We start from the raw sequence: 16377 nt of genomic DNA on the forward strand, positions 1-16377 counted from the left end.
GCTCATTGCTCTCTGCAGCCCTGGGGACAGAGGACAGCAGGGGAGTGCTGCTGCAGGGCTGGCACCAGGTAGGCTCTCAGGGGTGTTTGTATTCATGCTGGGCCAGTGCCAGCTGGGGGGGAAAGGTGGGAAGATGCTCTTGAGACTGTGGCACAGGGTAGAAGTGGTGAATAGTTCTTGTCCCTCATCTCTTCAGCTCCCTCTGAGCTCACAGACACACACGACTGAGATCGCTGCTCAGCCAGGTGAGGTTTATTTGGAGATTAGCTGTACAGGGCACAGCGAGGCAGCAGGGACACAGCCCCGCTGCCTACAGCAGGTTTCTAGGGATTTTCCAAGCACTGTCCCCACAAGGAAATAATTCCTTTTCCCTTCTACACAATGGTCCCCATGGCACCAGGAGAGCACCAGGGCTCAGGATGTGTAAGACTTCAGTAGCTGACCCTTGAACTGGTGGCACAGAAGGAACACAACTGCAGCCAGCAGCACGGGCAGAGCTCACTGTGCACCCGTATTTGAAACATTCCACGAGGGCCCCCAGATTTCCTGACCTGTAGCCTCCTGCAGGGCAGCAGGTTGAAGGGAGTTGGAAGCTGGCGCCAGCTTGTTGCTCAGACTAGCATGTGTTTTCAGAAATAGTGTCATACTGCTCTCAACATGAGAGATTCCTCTGCTGCCTTGTTTCTGCTCCCACGAAACGATGGCAACTCTTTTTCCCAGGCCCAGGAAAGCCCTTTGCTCTCAGGAACATGAACAGAAGGGCAGACATCACCCCATCCCCACACCGTGTAACAGCCAGCCAGCCCGGGGCAGCCTCCAGGCCCGCAGCCATCCTGCCATTGCCTCCAGCGTGATGCTGGCCCAAGCACTGACCAACTACAGGCGCAGCCGCTTGATATCCTCGCTGCGGAAGTCGATTCGGAGAGCCAGGACCTGCCGGACCTCGGCAGGGGTGAGGCGCCAGGTGAGCGGGCCAGAGTTGGGGCCCCAGTAATCCAGGATCTCCGTCACCTGGAGAAAGAGGAGAGCTGGAGGGGACAGCTGGGCACCAACCGCCCTCGCAGGTGAGTTCTAACTCCAGCTATGGTGAAGGTATTTCTGCCACCAACCCCTGCAGGCAAAAACCCATCGAGCACAGGGTAACTTTTCAAGCTTCTCCATGCCCCAAGGGATCTTATTTATGCTTGTAAATATCTCAAGGGTGGGTGTCAAGAGGATAGGACCAGACCCTTCACTGGTCCCCAGCAACAGGATAAGAGGCATTGGCACAGACTGAAACATGGGAAGTTCCATTTGAGTATGAGGAGAAACTTCTTCACTCTGAGGGTGCCAGAGCCCTGGGAGCAGAGAGGCTGTGGAGTCTCCTTCTCTGGAGACATTCAAAACCCGCCTGGACGTGATCCTGTGCGATCTGCTCTGGGTGAACCTGCTTTAGCAGGGGCTTCAACTAGATGATCTCCAGAGGTCCCTTCCAACCCCAACCAGTCTGTGATTCTGGGATTCTGTGACTTATAGGTGTGACAACATCTGGATGAGCCCAATAAATCCATGCGGAGTTCAGCTGGGCTTCCTGCAACCCCCCCAATAAAAGCAGGCAAAGCACAGCTCACCCTTTCCAGATTGAGGATGGTGGCCATCTGGGAAAGACGGGCAAACTTGTCACGGATAGTCCAGGTGGTGACTGTGGTGAGATAGGCTATGAGAGACCTCAGCTCCTTGTCAAACTGCAGCCCGCCAAGCTGTGGAGATCAAGGGAGCTCCATTAACTTTTCATGCAGGTCAAATGCACATTTAACACAAGTGACGGGGAGCAGGGGGAGGTCTCTGAGCAGGAGGGTTCCAGTTAGACCATTTATTGCAGGTTAAACTGGGTTATGTCAGACTCACCTTAAAAGCCAGCCCCCTTATTGTTGCAAGCTCTTCCCAGCCCCATCACAAAATATACCTTCTCCCTGTGTGCACTAGTGCAAGGTGTCCCTGTGCTGGTGGCAGAGCTTCTCTGAGGGGAATATTTGCTCATGCCCCATCCCTTCAGTGAGGGTTTCCTGCTGGAGGGTTTGCAGTCCAGTCAGACCACAGTGTTTTGCTTACCCTGCTGAAGGTGGATTTGAGCAGCACTTTCTCCAGTTCGATGGCTATGAGACTGGTCATGAGACCAGTGAGGGTATCGTAAATTACTGGAGACAGCCCAGCCTGGAAGCAGAAACCTGTGTCATTCTTGTCAGGAACAACTGAGCACAGCTCCACAAACCCCAACCCTATGAGAGCTTTCAACTGAAGATCTATCACTTGCGCACTCAGTGAGTGGAAAGCGCTGGCAAAAGCGATTCAGGTACATAGGGCCTGCAAGCAGGCTTTGAAAATTACAGGAAAAGGGGTGATTGTTCTCTAAGAGTCCTGCAAGGCACCGGGAGACATCTCTGTGTGCCGATCCCGAGCAGGGGAATAGTTAGGAGATGCTCTGTGGAGGTCTGCCAGGCTGCCATGTCCTCTCTCTCACCTTGAACTCTGTCATCTGCTGTTCCAGATTGACAATGAACTGCTGGACCCACGGATCATTAGCTTCATAGTCGCTGAACTCTTCCTGACATTGAAATACAAAAAAGGGTTGTTTATGTGGCCTGAAGAGCAGTAAATGGCAGAAGACAGGGAGCGAGGACCCTCCTGGATCAGCACTGCACCCCTTCCATTTTCTTGAGCTCCTCTCTAGCCAAATGCCCTGTTCCAGGCTCAGATGCAGAGCAAGTTCTGGGTATTTTGCTGTTGCTCTGTGCCAAGGAAATGGGGAGAACCAAAGGGAATGAGACAGTGGTTGCTCTGACTGTGCTGCTGGGCAGAGGATGGAGAGTATGGCAGTATGGCTGGAAGCAGAGAACACTGAGCCTCACCTCCTCGATGTTGTGGGAGACGGAGAGGAACAGGTTGATCCAGGGCTTCACCTGGGGTTTGATGGCTGTGCTGTTCAGCTCGTTGAGACCTTCCTGAGGGGGACAGGAAGAGGAGAAGAGAGTGACTGAGCACAGTGAGCATCCAACAACACACAAACCCTGACAGTCAGGCTATCGTCAGGCAGCCTCACACCCTCACTACAAGCTGGGGATACCGACCCACAGACTTGTACAAGACAGTGAACCCACAAGTCCCAAATCCCACACTCCTCTGGCGCTGGAGAACTCTGAGTACACCACGATGACCAGAAGAGGAAGGATGTTGGCCCAGAAGCTGCCATTGCACTGACTTGCAGCCTGATCTGAAGGGCTGGTGCTTCCCCTGCCTGCAGCTACAGAGGTTTCCTGGCAGGAGAGAGGCGTTCGGTTCACATCCCAGCAGGGAAGGAATGGACACAAACACCAGCCAGGACACTGTGATTGGACTCAGCTGATGCCTCCCACCTCCAGTGCAGCTTAGCTCAGTAGGAGAAGCTAAAAGGAGGATAAAAGCTGTAACCACAGTTAGTTCCCTGAATTAATCATAACCCCAGCACACACCATCTCCCCTGAGCAGCAGGTTGTTGGCAAAGGCTGCTCTGTCCGCTTCGATGCTAGAGAGCTCTCTGAAAGCCCTCTCCTGCCGACCACCCCTGTTCAGCTCAGCAAGATGTCAAGAAAGCTCCCTCAGCATGGAACTATTCAGGTACCAATGCTGCCTGACATTTGATGAAAGCTCTTAACTAAAATTGGCATTTCTGAGCAAGCCCTGCTGGCAATTGCCCTTTCCAAGGCAAATTCAATGCGTGTGTGACTCAAGCAGTGCAGGAGCTTGCTGCTCAGCTTCTTGATTGTTTTGCAGCCAGTTTTAATTCTGCACTAGCGCTAGACTGACGTTTTACTCCTTACTGATGAGCTCTTTGGTTTCGATACTGACCACAAGCCTCAAGAGAGTTTTCTGGCAATATTGGTCTGAAAGCATCTGGCTGCAGTGAACCACAAAGCCAAACAAAAAATGGTCTGGTCCTTCTGTGAAGTACAAAGCTGATGGCAAACAAAATATTCTGTTTTGCTGTTTCTTTCCACAGGAGATAGCAGGTCTTCCTGCTCCTGCTCGTGCCAGAGACCACTGAAATTTTAGGGTGACAGGCCCCAGCGTGCCACATGAGACAGTGGATTTAGCCAGAGAGCCTCTCCCCCATGTCGGGGAGTATTTCTGTCTGGGAAAAGAGGAGACACCCGAGAGAAGAGCAGCTGCTTTGCTATCAACAGCCCATCTGCAGCGTTACCTAGTGAGGCTCTGGACAACTCAACAACGTGCTGTGCCACAAGGGAGAATGGAGGAGATGGAAATGCTGTCCATATTTCTTCTCCTGAAGATGCTGAATGAACTACAACTCTGTGCTGAGTGAGGACAAACAGAGCAACATTCCTTTTGGCTCTGCAGCTGCTTCCAGTGCTTTTTATGCAGCTGCCAGCTGGTGCAGCTGGATCTGTTTCCATGCTGGATCTGTTTCCATGCCTCAAAGGTGACCAATTTGCTCCCTCCTGTTTCCCTACCCAGATGTGGCCCAGGCCTTGGGCTGAAATGATTCCTGCCTGAGCTCACCCTGCAGACACCAGTGCTGGAAGACAAGAGCAACTCAGCAAGACGCCCACCTGCAGCAGGTCCCGAAATTTGTTGGAGACGGCGGCCATGTCAGCGAGGCAGCTATCAATCTTGGCCTGCGCTTGCTCACCCCCGAAGCCTTGGCTAAGCAGTTTGCTGCAGTCGCTCTGCAGGAAAAAGATCCATGAGCAAGTTGCACGTTAATAACCTGGGCAGTTTCCACCCCTTCATGTTGCTAAGCTCTGGTTGCCCACCAGCACACTTGCAGGCACCAAGCTCTTGCCCCTGTGAAGGTGGAGGCTGTGGGCTCCAGCTGGCAACAGGACAGCAAGAAAGGCAGCCAGGGGGCCTATCTATCCAGCCCAGCACCAGAGAACCACAACCGCGCAACGATGCACATTTTATTCCACTTGTTGCTGGCCTGTGCCAGGCTCATCAAGCTGGAGGAACTGGTACTTCCAGCTAGAGCAGGTTCTGCTACTCATGTATCAGCCGGAGATTGCTCTGCAAGCTCAAAATTGCCTTCCTAAAGCTGGAGGGCAAAGATCTCAGGAATCTCAGCAGAGCGAAGTCCAGGTGGTTTATTTGACCCACCTCCAAGGGGGAGGATATTACAAATTTGATTAAGGAAGAAACCAGTAAATAATTCAAAACGCACCTCCAATGTCTTCTTTAGGGTCATGATGTTTTCACTGCAGACTTCCACATTGTTTAACGTCACCTGGTAAAAACAAATAAACAATAAAACAAACCCAAGTAGAATTCATTGGAATTTCCTAGCACCTCAGCCCCCAAGTCCTTATGTTTTCCCCGTGTATGTCACACTATAGGCTGAAATGCAAATATTTAAGTGCACAAAGGTGCTACTGTGTGATTAAAGTACTGCAGATTCATGGAGCTGCACAAAGCCAAACTACAGTAATGAAGCATGTGCGCTGAACCTGCAGCTAGTACAAAGCCTGAGTTCACTCCACTTCTTTTCCTCATCATTGTGTTCACGATGTTGCAGCAACACTCCACTTGTAGGTGACTGGTAGAAGACAGGACATACCCCCAGCTTTCTGTGACAGAGAATGAAGAACAGTGCAGGAACAGCCAGAGGTGATGGTTCATACACTGTGTCCAGAGAAGGAGGGGAGGCAGGAGCCATGTCTAGGCAGGAGGAATCAGCACCCCCGACTGCCAGATGAGTATCTGTTCTTCACCAAACAGACTGTTCTCTACCTGCTGAAGCTGAACTAAATGCCAGTATAAGGTTGGGCTTTGTGCAGACAGGGAAATGAGGCAAGCTGACAGGTGAGTGAGGAATTCCAGTGGTTGAACTGACATTTTGTCTTTGTTTCAAGAAATGCAGAAGCCTGTAACCAATAATTTAATGAAATGGAAGAGTTCGGTCCCTCCTGCTCCCTTTGTTGCCTTCCCTCCTTGTACAGTGAAAGTCCCGAAGACCCTCTCCAGCAACGGACGTTCACAGCAACTTCCAGAAAGGGAAACAAGCCATGGTGATCCAGCCCTTCTCCAGGCCTCTCAGATCCAAAGTTGCTCTCCCAGTGAGCTCTTTTCCACAATGCAAGGTCTATGCAGCATCCCACCATGGGGAAGGATGTGTTATGCTGCCGACAACAGCAATGACAGCCCTTCAAATGCTCTCCAAGGGGTCTCTAATGCTCGCTGCCACGTTCTGGCCTGCTCAAGCATGCAGGGAGTTGCAGTGCTGCTCTTCAGAGAAGGCAACAGGAGGATCTTGCAGGCCAAGCTGAGCAGACAACCCTGCTCTAATGGAAACACTCTGATCTGGTAAGCGAGAATGAAGGAGCCCTGAGCTTGGGCCAGGAAACTCTCATCTAGAAGAAGGTGCGGATTTGACACTCTCACCACTTTTGTACGGAGCCTGTGAAAAACAGGATTGACGGACGCCTCAAAAGAGCACAGATCCTTCCCAGCCCAGAGGGAATCATCATCACAGCAGCCTAAGAGGCAGTCATAGGATTGTACTTGGACAAGGATGTTGTGGAAGCCCTACAAACATGAGGTGAGGCAGAAGCACCTACCAGACATCCAAACCCAAGCCACCCACCACACCTGAACAGGTTTTCAGGTTCTCTGAACACGTAATGGTCACACCAATCCTGTTCCCAAGAGCTTCCCCTTGTCTTTTCCCTCACCCCAACTCATTCTACACCAGAACAGCCACCAAACCCACCAGAAAGGACTGCTTGGCCTCATCGGTGCTTTCAATGCCTTTGGTATCGAACTTGCCCTGCTGCAGGCTGCTGTGCATGATGTTCACGGCACTGGTCACCCCTCTCTGGAAGTCCTGGAAGGTTGTGGCTGGAAAGCCCTGCTTCAGCTTGTTGTATAGAACCTCCCTGTGGGACAAGCAGAACATATCAGGGCTTAGAGCAAATACTGCAGGTCACAGCAAAGTTGCGCCTTGTGACAAGGGATGGCACTCTGGCTGAGCTGTGACCTGAACAAGGTAAGTGGAATTTCATGGGCAGAGAAGAGGGCAAGCAAATATTTCCTGACAGCATCTAAAGGACAAAGGCTGAAAGAAAAACACAACCACCCAGTTTCTGAGCTTTCCCAAAAAATCCTGCCTGCAGCTGTCTGCTGTCTTCAGCCACAGTCCCTCACTTCCATGTTGGGATGAAAAACAGCAACAAGACAATTTCTGTAGGCGCAGCCCAAGTTCAAGTCACAACAGAACTAAGCAATCTCACAGGCAACCCACACAACTAGGGGTGAGGGTGTACCATCAAGCAGGGTGGAACTCCAACGCTATGTGATGACTCAGTCTCAGGGAGTTTGGGCCACAAGATTGCTTTTTCATTTTTCTGTCTGTCATACAGGTGACCACCACTACTGCAGAGAAAAGCACACCTACCTCCAACCTCCCAGCCCACATCTGCAGCTGCCTCCTGCAAGCATCTTCCATAGAGATGAGAAACCAGAAGTTCAAAGATGAAGAGCAGAAGGAAGAGCATCTGAGAGCAAACACTGTTTGCAGAACAAGAGGTGGAGGCAAGTTACAATGAACCTGCAGTATTTTCATTACCTGAAGTCAGACTCCAGCTCAGTGGTGGAGTGGTTGATCATGGCACAGAGACAGTCGATGCTGGAGCTGGACAGAGCACGCCCAATGCACTTCTTCACTATATAAAACACGTCATCCACCATGCTGGAGGTGAGCTGGCCCTTCTCGTAGCTGTCCATGGCAACAGCCTGCAATGAAATCTGTCTCAGCGCCCCGAGCTCAGTGAGTGAAGGTGCCCCCTCACACCATCCTTGTGAGTCCCTTCCAACCCAGGACACTCTGTGATTCTGATTCTATGATTCTGTGAGACCAAACTGTCTGCCTGTCCCTTTCACCCTGAGCTGAACTTTACCATGTGTAGGAGGGCGTCACTCATCGCAGTTTTCAGTAGCCCACAAACCTGGAAGATCTGGCTCAAGGGTAAGTTTGAAGTTGTAGTTCAGAAACAACCACTTGATTTTCAAAGCCAAGGGAAACAAAAGACCCTCCTGAGAACAGCAGACTTGCCATGTACTCACGTCCCTCCCTAGGACACCCAGCAGAGGACTGTGGAGCAGACACAGAGGTCTCAGCTGCTGGCAGAGAGCACAGGTGACTGGCAGCAGCAGTCTGAGCCCTACCTTGTTGACGGTCTCCCTCATGAAGTATTCCTCCATGGTGATGTAGTAGCCAATGAGCTCTTGCATGGTGCGGCTCAGCAGACAGTTATTAAGGAGCTTATCCAGGTATATTTGATGCTCTACAAACAAACAAAAGAGAACCATCAGGAGGGACCAAGCGCCAGAAAGCAGTTCCACCTAACCCACTTGCTGCCTGTCTCAAGGACATTGACAGACACATGCCTGCAAAGCCCAGCCTTGGAATAATCACAGGTCTCAATTACGGAGCTGAAAGATCTGAGCCTGTTTTCCCTGTGACCTCCACTTTCAGGATCTGTGCCTACAGTGACCAGAAGCCCCTTCCTTTCTTTGAGGACCTTGTTTATTATGCTCTGCAGTCATTCCTAAGGTTGGTTTCCCTGTTAGAGGGAACAACTCGATCTGTTGGGACTACAACACTGAACAAGGAACATTCCTGCACCAGTCATATCAACTGCTGGTCAAGAGCCTTTCTGAGAAGTTTACCCTTCTATGTGCCCTCCTCCCCAGTTATAAGTTTCCTGAGTGTGGCTTTCTCACACAAGCATCTGACGTGGCAGCCGCAAAGGCTTTTCCCTAACAGAGATGTAGTCATGAACTGCACAGCTTTCCAAGAGGCACTAAGATGTACCAGAGTTTGAACAACCTCAGTGCAGAGGACCATTACGGTAGGACTTTGTCAACAAGCCAGCACTGCAAACAGATTTGGGGAGGCCAGGCTGCACAATCCTCTTCCACAGAGTGCTCCCAGAGTGTCTTTGCAGATTCTGTATTATTCTGCCACTAACTCAGATATATTTCCACTTCTGGCTGCAAGGAGCAGAACATGTGCAAGTATTGGTATTCAAGGTGTTACCTTGCTTTACCTCCTCCGAGGCCATGGAGTCTCCCACCTCAAAATCGGATATTATTCGTCTCTTGATGAACCTCAAGTACAGCTCACTGCGGGCATTCATCAGGGTGACTTCTGTTAAAATAGGGTCAAGTTCCCTGGAAGAGACATAGCACAAATCAAGGTGCCAAAACTACAAAAGGAGAGGCACTAATTTACCTCATTTAAGTACTGTTTTCTCTGTTCTCTTACTATGAGATCAAAACTGCCCCTTTCCATCTGTGCCACTGAGTGGCAAAGCTCAGCAGAATAACTGGTATGTGTAAAGAATGAACATACAATCAAAACATCCTGAATAAATCATTACAGAGAAGCTTCTTTTTTCCTCATAGATGTGAGAACAACCACATTAAAATCCCAGCAGTGAGGACTGAAAGACTCTAAGCAACCTGATATAACTTCAGAATTAGCCCTGTTTTGAGTGGGAGGTTGGACCAGAGACCTGCGGCAGTCCTCAGCTTTGCTGTGATTCTGTGAATCCTAAAGGGCCAATGTTAGAAATCCCAGGTCTCTGCCACCTCCATATTTGTGCTCATGAGCAGAGATTCGTTTGTTTCTCTGAAAACTACTGTTTAAGCCCAACAGCTCGGGAAATGTGAGACCAAAAAATCATGTGACAATACAGAACACGGTGCTCAGATCAGAAGTGACTATGAAAAAAAGACTGTCAGATAAGTGGCTTTTTCACCAGCGTGCACAAAAGAACTTACAAATCCTGCTGAAAGCCTCGCAAAACACAAGTGGGACAAGGAACCATTACTCCTTATTTTCCAGATGAAAAAGCACAAGCTCAGAAAACCTGGGATGCATGCACAGTTACTCAGCGCAAATGGTAAGTGGCTCTTAATATTTCTGCTGAAATAATTAGTCACACAGGCTCACAGGCAGATGTTGCTTGAGGAACATTAAGTTTTCTTTAAAGGCATGTTTAGAAGTCATGCAATGTCAGAAGCGCTGGGTGCACTTTCAAATGGCCTTACTTTAGGGCTATATAAATACTTAAGATAAAAAGGAGGGAGATTGAAAGCACTTGGGCTCATCAGCAAGAAACTGATGTTACAGAGTTGCTGCAGCAGCAGTACAGATTAAATAGGACTCAAAGATTTATTCCTGATTCTGTCACAAATTATCTGCCCAGGGAGCTGCTCCATTTTGTGGGCTTTGAAGACCATACTCTGACTATCAAAAGCTGGGCAGAAGCAATTAAAGTCTCAGTCCTCTGTGTGCAGTGATACTGCCAGCACTCCAGCAATGTTTAGAGCCAAAGCTTAAAGTAACGAGTAAGCAAAATAAACCACCACCACAGGAGCTGCCTTTACATAAGGGCAGTGAAGGGCACCTAACAATTGGATTTTATGCTTTAGTAGTCACAAACCATCTGGAAGACCAGGAGAGTTATCTAAATGCTAAGTAGTGTTAATAACAGCTCAAGAGTGGAAGGTTAGAGAGCAAAAAGAGGTTTTGTTTATACCTTGGTTCAATCTTCTCTGCAGAAGAACTTCTCACCATGCTATTCTGAACTTGCTGAAACTGCAATCACCAGAAAAAAAAAAAAAAAAAAAAAAAAAAAAAAGGAGAGTCATCAAAGTCTTTGTTGATGACTTGGAGTTAACAATTGCTTCTTGTGCTGTAGCTTAAAGAGGTGCTTAGGGGGTGAGGGGTGACAGGAATGCTTTGCAGGAAGCACAGAGAGAGGGTCACCCCTTCCTCCAAGGCAGAGCTCAGCCTGGCAGTCACAGCTGCCTGACATCAAACAGACAGAAGCAGCACTGACAGCACCTTCAGACCCACAGAACCCTGTGCCCAGGGTCCATTTACCATCCTCCCACTGAATCCTTCTCCACACCAGAAGGGAGAGCTGCAGGCTGGACCCCCTCAGCCATCAGTGCAATGTTTCTCTGAATACACAAGGTCACATGTTGCCACCTCCACAGCAGTTGGAGCCCCAGGGAGCTGGATGGAGGCAGCAGCTGCCTGCATCAGGCAGTGTGACACCCCTCTTACCTGCCTGTGATAATCCCTCTCTTTGATGAATTTGTCCACCACTTTCTCCACCTGCTGGTCGCACTCCACTTGCAGGTGCTTGATGAGGGTGTACAACCTCCCCGGCCCGTAGTAGGTCTCCACGATGGGCTGGTGAGTCTCCACAACACGAGCAATCCCTGCAGGGAGAGGGGAAGCACAAGAGAGAGACTCAAGCAGGAATTCCCATCCAGTCCGGACCGAGGGCAGAGCTACACAGGTCCGCAGGACCTAACAAGGGATTGTTCACTCTACACATGAACAGTTTAGACTCTCCAGACACGCTGTAGTGCCTCACTGGAGGTCTGTTGTTATCACCCCTTGTTGCATGACACCTTCTCTCTGCATATGACACCTTGCATCGTCTCTGCTGTTTACTGCAAGACTCCTGGAGTAGAACCCACCTCTCTTCCTGAAGAGAGCTCCTGCCATGCCGTGTGTGACAGCTGCCCCAGAACCAGCAAGATACAAGCTATGAGGCTTCCACGGGAGAAAGCCACATGAGTCAAACCTGGCAGCTGACATAACTGCCATCCAAATTCACTCTCAGCTTTCAGCACCTACCAGGTTACAGGAGAAGCAGCGCTAGGAACATCAGCCTAGGGAAAGTTCTGCTCTTATCTGTCACACAGATGCCCAAGAGAGTAAGTGTGAGCGAAGGCAGAACCTCCTTGGAGAAAAAAATCGTCTCCAAGGACGTATCTATCCAAAATTGTTTTCTTTTCAAACTCTCTACTCCAAGAGTTAGCAACGCTCCCACTCTTTTGATGCAACTGCCAAGAAAGCCTCAGCAGCTCTAAGGACCTTCAATAGCAGCAAGGGTGCCAGGCTGGGAGAGTGACTTGGCAGTGGTGCAGCTTGGAATTATAGCAGATTTAACAGAGAAAGCACTTAATCACCATGGAATCTCAATTACTCCCTTTGGCGACATTCCCATGGAGCGTTCATATTCCCTTCCCTCCCTGCTTTCAAGCTCCCATGGTCCTCCTTGAAGAACCAGGCGTGGAGGCATCAACAGCTGCTCAGTCTGAAGGGATTCGATTTGTCTGGAAAGCTGCTTGTCTGAAGAAACCTTCAGGGAACACCCATTTGTTTTGAGGACACGGAAAACAGGAAGAGTCTCTGTCCTGGAGGAAGCCAACAAATCCTTTGCAAATCTATTTCATACCTGCCCAAGCTGTACATAGAAAAGCTTGCTTATGTAATGCCCTCTCCTGGCCACAAAAAAAGCCTGCTAGTTGTGTCCCTGTCCCTCTAACATGACATTCTCACAGCTCAAAGGGAAGGGAGGCGTTTTGTGATCTCCTGGAGCTAAAATTAGAAGCATTTAAATTGATGGACAATCTCATCATGGTCTATTTTCAATCTATCAGCAAAGAAGAAAGGAAGATCACCTTCAAAGAGAAGTGTCAAGGTGTCCGCAAAGATGACAGCAGCTCGACGGTCACTCAAGTCTGTCCCCATCACCAGCTGCAGGTTCTCCTCTGCTTTGTTGGCCACCTACATGACAACAGGACCTGTCAGGTGGTAACGCTCATAGGTATCCTTCATCCCATGGGTGCAGCTCTGTCCCCTGCCCTATAGAGCTTTTGCTGGCTCTCCCATTGCAAGAGCTATTGCTGTTGTTCCTCCTTTGAACAGGGATCCCTTCCCTCTCTTGTGGAAAACTCAAGGATCAAGGAAAGACAGAAACTTGTTCTTATCTTTCCACACTCCCTCGTATGAGCTTTAAGCAGAACGAGCGAAGCATACGAGGAGAAGCCAAGCAGCCAGCGGGGTCTGTATTCACACAACATAAAGACCATCCCAGGGCGCAAAACACAGGGAAAAAGACAAACTAAGGCCAGTGCTGGTTTCTAAGGTCACTGAGCCAGAGCCAAGATCTCCCTCTGCAACATCTGTTGACAGAGCCTGGGTTTTGCTTTCCCCTAGGAGACCAGACGGGTCCCACGATGTTTCCCAGAAGCCATTACCTGCTTGCACAGGTACTCTGAGAACTTGCTCAGCCCCTCTTCATGTAAGCCCAGCAGAGGAAAGATCTTGAAGAACCGTTCCACCTGGGGCAGGTCTCCCTGCTTCATAGCTGCATCAAATTTCTCTGTGACAATGGTCTTCAGGCGCTGCTCTGCTTCCTGCAGGAGCTTCAGGTTGGCATCAATTATGCCCCCTGGTGAAAAGGGCAGAAAAGAAAGGGAAAAGTGACAGCACAATGTTATTACTGTACCAAGGGCTACCTTTTTCCCAGCAGAGAGGGAATGCGAACACATCAAGGGCATTCCTTTATTGATAAGGCGATTTACTCCTTCATTTCCACTTGGTAGCACACTGTAATGCTGCTACAGTTCTCCCAGACAGAGCCTTCTCCCTCGCATCTTTTGTCCTGCACATTTTGTCCTTCACCTAGTCTGCACCTGAAATGCTTGTAAAGCCACATGCCAGGAACTCTCCTTTCAATTGATCATAATTCAAACCTAATAACACTTCAAAAACATTCATCTCTATGTCACTTTATAATATACTAAGATCTTTGGCTAGCATTGGATCTTGAAACCATGCAGCCCTCAGTTATCTTACTGGAACGGTGACTTACAAGCTTCTCCTCATGACCAGTACCCACCTTCCTTGCCCTGACGACTGAGCTCGATCACTGATTTGTCCAGGGACAGATAGCGATGGATATGAGCTGCTGCTTGTTCATAATCTTCATTTCGCAGGGCTGTCTGAACTCCATCCATGCAGAACTTCAAGTCGAGGATGTCATCAGCTCTCTGAATGGCCTGATAGAGTCGGTTCTGCAAGAAAGGCGAACGGTAAGACTTCCTGCTGTGGGCTGGACCAGGGAATGAGAATTATGAGGAGAAGGCAGCGTGGGGTTAAAAAGGAAGGAAGAAACAGACTGAAGTGATACTTCTCTACACAATAAACAATTATATAAGCAGAAACCCCAAAGTAGTTAAAAAGTCATAAGACCAATGACTCTGAAAGATGAACAGCAAAGCTTGGATTGAACACAGAGGCCACTTTAACAACCAGGCAGAGACCAGAGACACAACCACACAGCATCTGTTTTGATTTAAGCAGTGGTGCTGGGTACTGGGATGTGACGTCCCTCAGTCTATCTCTGTACAAAGAGTATGACAGCCTGGATTCCTGACCACTCCTGGGTGACAATGACGACCTCCACTGTCCTCAGCACTGCAGTAGTTGGCAAACGAGTGCTCATGAAGACTAATCCCAGCTTATTCACCATGTTCCACCAGGAGCTGCATGGACAGACAAGGATGCTGAAGAACCAACTGCTATATGGACAATCATATGCATTATTTACACTTGTACCTTACAATATCCAGGAGCCCAGAAAGATTCTATCACCATACAACACTAGAAAATGCTAAAACAAGAAACGGAGCAGTTTCCAGCCCACCTGTCCACTGAAGAAAAGAGCACATTTCTCTGTTGTGCTGTGCGCACATGAGCAGACAGAATATGGATTCGTCGTGACAAATCCCAAATGCCCCTCAGTCCAGTTACCTTGGCAAGGTCGAGCTGGCGGACTTTACTGCTGACGTTCTCGGCCAGGTTACAGGTGAAGGTGATCATCCCTGCCAACTGCTGGGCATCCCCCTCGATGAGCTGTAAATTAGGGCTGGAAACACAAGGGAACTGAACATGAGATGCAAATATTAAGGAGTCGGATAGTCTGCAACAGCAGGATGGCTCCTCCTGCAAACCCAATGGCTCCTGCAAGCAACAGTTATCTCTCATTTCATGCCTCTCCTACAGGAGCAAAGTATCAACATCAAACAGGCTGCTTTGGAATAAGCTGCACAGACAGACTAGTGACTTTCTGATGCCCACATAGGGTATGAACAAGCCACCAAGGCTTAAGGATACTCCCCACTTCCAAAGTGAAAGATGAAGTTTGTGAACCTGTGCTCCAAACTCCTACTAGACATGATGCCACTTATGATAATTTTCCAGGCTGCCTGTACAAGATCACCACAAAGAAGCAGTAATATTTGTCCATAACTGTAAACAACCTGACAAAAGATATCTGATCTAAGCACTGAAGTTGAAACCTAGCAACATATGGGGTAAGACCTCCAAAGAACTGCTCCATCTACACCAAAATTAGTTGGTCACTGTGAGGGTGCAGCAATTCCCTCTGTCAGTGCTGCTGGGAAGAACCAGGAGCCCAGGGATGAGGATCCAACTACTCCTCCCTACCACAAACTGACTTGAAGTCTGACATTTCCTGCGAATTAATGTGCTTCCCTCACAACACTGGAATCAATTTTCACACCGTGAGGTAAGCAGGGAGGTACTGAACAGCACGCGGGAGCAGGAAGAAGGGGAGAGGGTGGGGATCACTGACCCCATGCGATGAAGTGCAACCATCTTGTTCTCTATCGTGCTTTGCTGTTCCAGGAGGGTGTCTAGCTCTTCCTGCACGACTTTCTGAAAGAAAATGACAAAGGCAGTGTTGTGTAAGCTCAGGTCTCCTCCGGGCCAACAACTGGTTAGACTCTACATCCAAGTCAAGCACATGCAGCCAGCAAGGCCTTAGTGCTTCTAAGAGTTCACATGACAATTAAGTCCTTCCTGAGCTTTCGTTTAAATCCTTCAAGTATTTCTATTCGTGCCATTTTGAAGTATCAGTTAGACAAACCTCACCACGCAACTTTTAAGTCAGATAACCCACACTCCTCCCCCGGCCAAGCTTTCAAGGCGTGAGGACCCTCAACCTGCAGACTGCTCTCAGCTGAGGGACACCAGCTCCGCGGACGCGGCACCACCCCCACCGGGCCCGGTCGAGCCCCTATTTGCTGTCACTGCAGAGCATCCCGACGACTAAGGAAGTGGCGACAGCGAGGCAGCCGCTGTCGGCACAGCAGAGGGCTGGAGGAGCGAGCGACCGCGGGGACCCACCGGAGGCCCCGCGGCCTCACGGGCCCGCCCCCACACACGCACCTCCTCTTCACACAACCGGCTATAGGCGGCCTCCAGGTCCGCCAGGTCGGTGAGCGACTGAATCCGTTCCATGGAGAGGGCGGAGGCGGCTGCCGAGCCGCCGCCCTCCGCCTGCGGCGCCCTCGGGCCTGGCGCCGTGGCCGCCGCCATCTTGCGATGCAGCTGACACGGTGTCCGCCACCGTGAAGCCCGTTGGGGCTGCCGCTCGCAGTGCCTAAACGCTTGCAGTCGCTCATCTCCGCCTGGAAGAGCGGGAGACTCACGCTCCCACAACATTCTAC

General features: G+C 49.9%; 1 protein-coding gene across 2 annotated transcripts; it reads right to left on the minus strand.

Annotated features, from left to right (window-relative positions):
* Nucleotides 1-230: 230 nt before the first annotated feature.
* On the minus strand, nucleotides 231-16372 carry COG4 (component of oligomeric golgi complex 4). Of its 2 annotated transcripts, none has more exons than XM_065028986.1 (19): nucleotides 16097-16372; nucleotides 15501-15583; nucleotides 14657-14771; nucleotides 13743-13917; nucleotides 13099-13292; nucleotides 12520-12625; nucleotides 11108-11265; nucleotides 10575-10633; nucleotides 9068-9201; nucleotides 8194-8312; nucleotides 7595-7761; nucleotides 6740-6905; nucleotides 5195-5257; nucleotides 4587-4703; nucleotides 2889-2981; nucleotides 2501-2584; nucleotides 2092-2193; nucleotides 1611-1739; nucleotides 231-1011 (listed from the first exon to the last, which is right to left on the minus strand). In XM_065028986.1, exons 1-19 carry the CDS (start codon nucleotides 16370-16372, stop codon nucleotides 877-879), a joined length of 2475 nt encoding a protein of 824 aa, XP_064885058.1. In that variant the 3' UTR covers nucleotides 231-876. The 2 variants fall into 2 exon arrangements, with proteins under 2 accessions (XP_064885058.1, XP_021146412.2); XM_021290737.2 differs by lacking the exon at nucleotides 16097-16372 and adding an exon at nucleotides 15871-16084.
* Nucleotides 16373-16377: the final 5 nt, after the last annotated feature.

This window comes from Columba livia, chromosome 13, assembly GCF_036013475.1.
Source record: "Columba livia isolate bColLiv1 breed racing homer chromosome 13, bColLiv1.pat.W.v2, whole genome shotgun sequence".
Taxonomy (NCBI): Eukaryota; Metazoa; Chordata; class Aves; order Columbiformes; family Columbidae; genus Columba; species Columba livia.

Coding starts and splice junctions, on each gene's coding strand:
- COG4 (XM_065028986.1), bottom strand. CDS start 16,372: ATGTTGTGGGAGCGTGAGTCTCCCGCTCTTCCAGGCGGAGATGAGCGA. Junction 8,313..9,067: donor CTCGGAGGAGGTAAAGCAAG/GTAACACCTTGA, acceptor GTTTGTTTGTAG/AGCATCAAATATACCTGGAT. Junction 2,194..2,500: donor AGCAGATGACAGAGTTCAAG/GTGAGAGAGAGG, acceptor TTCTGCTTCCAG/GCTGGGCTGTCTCCAGTAAT.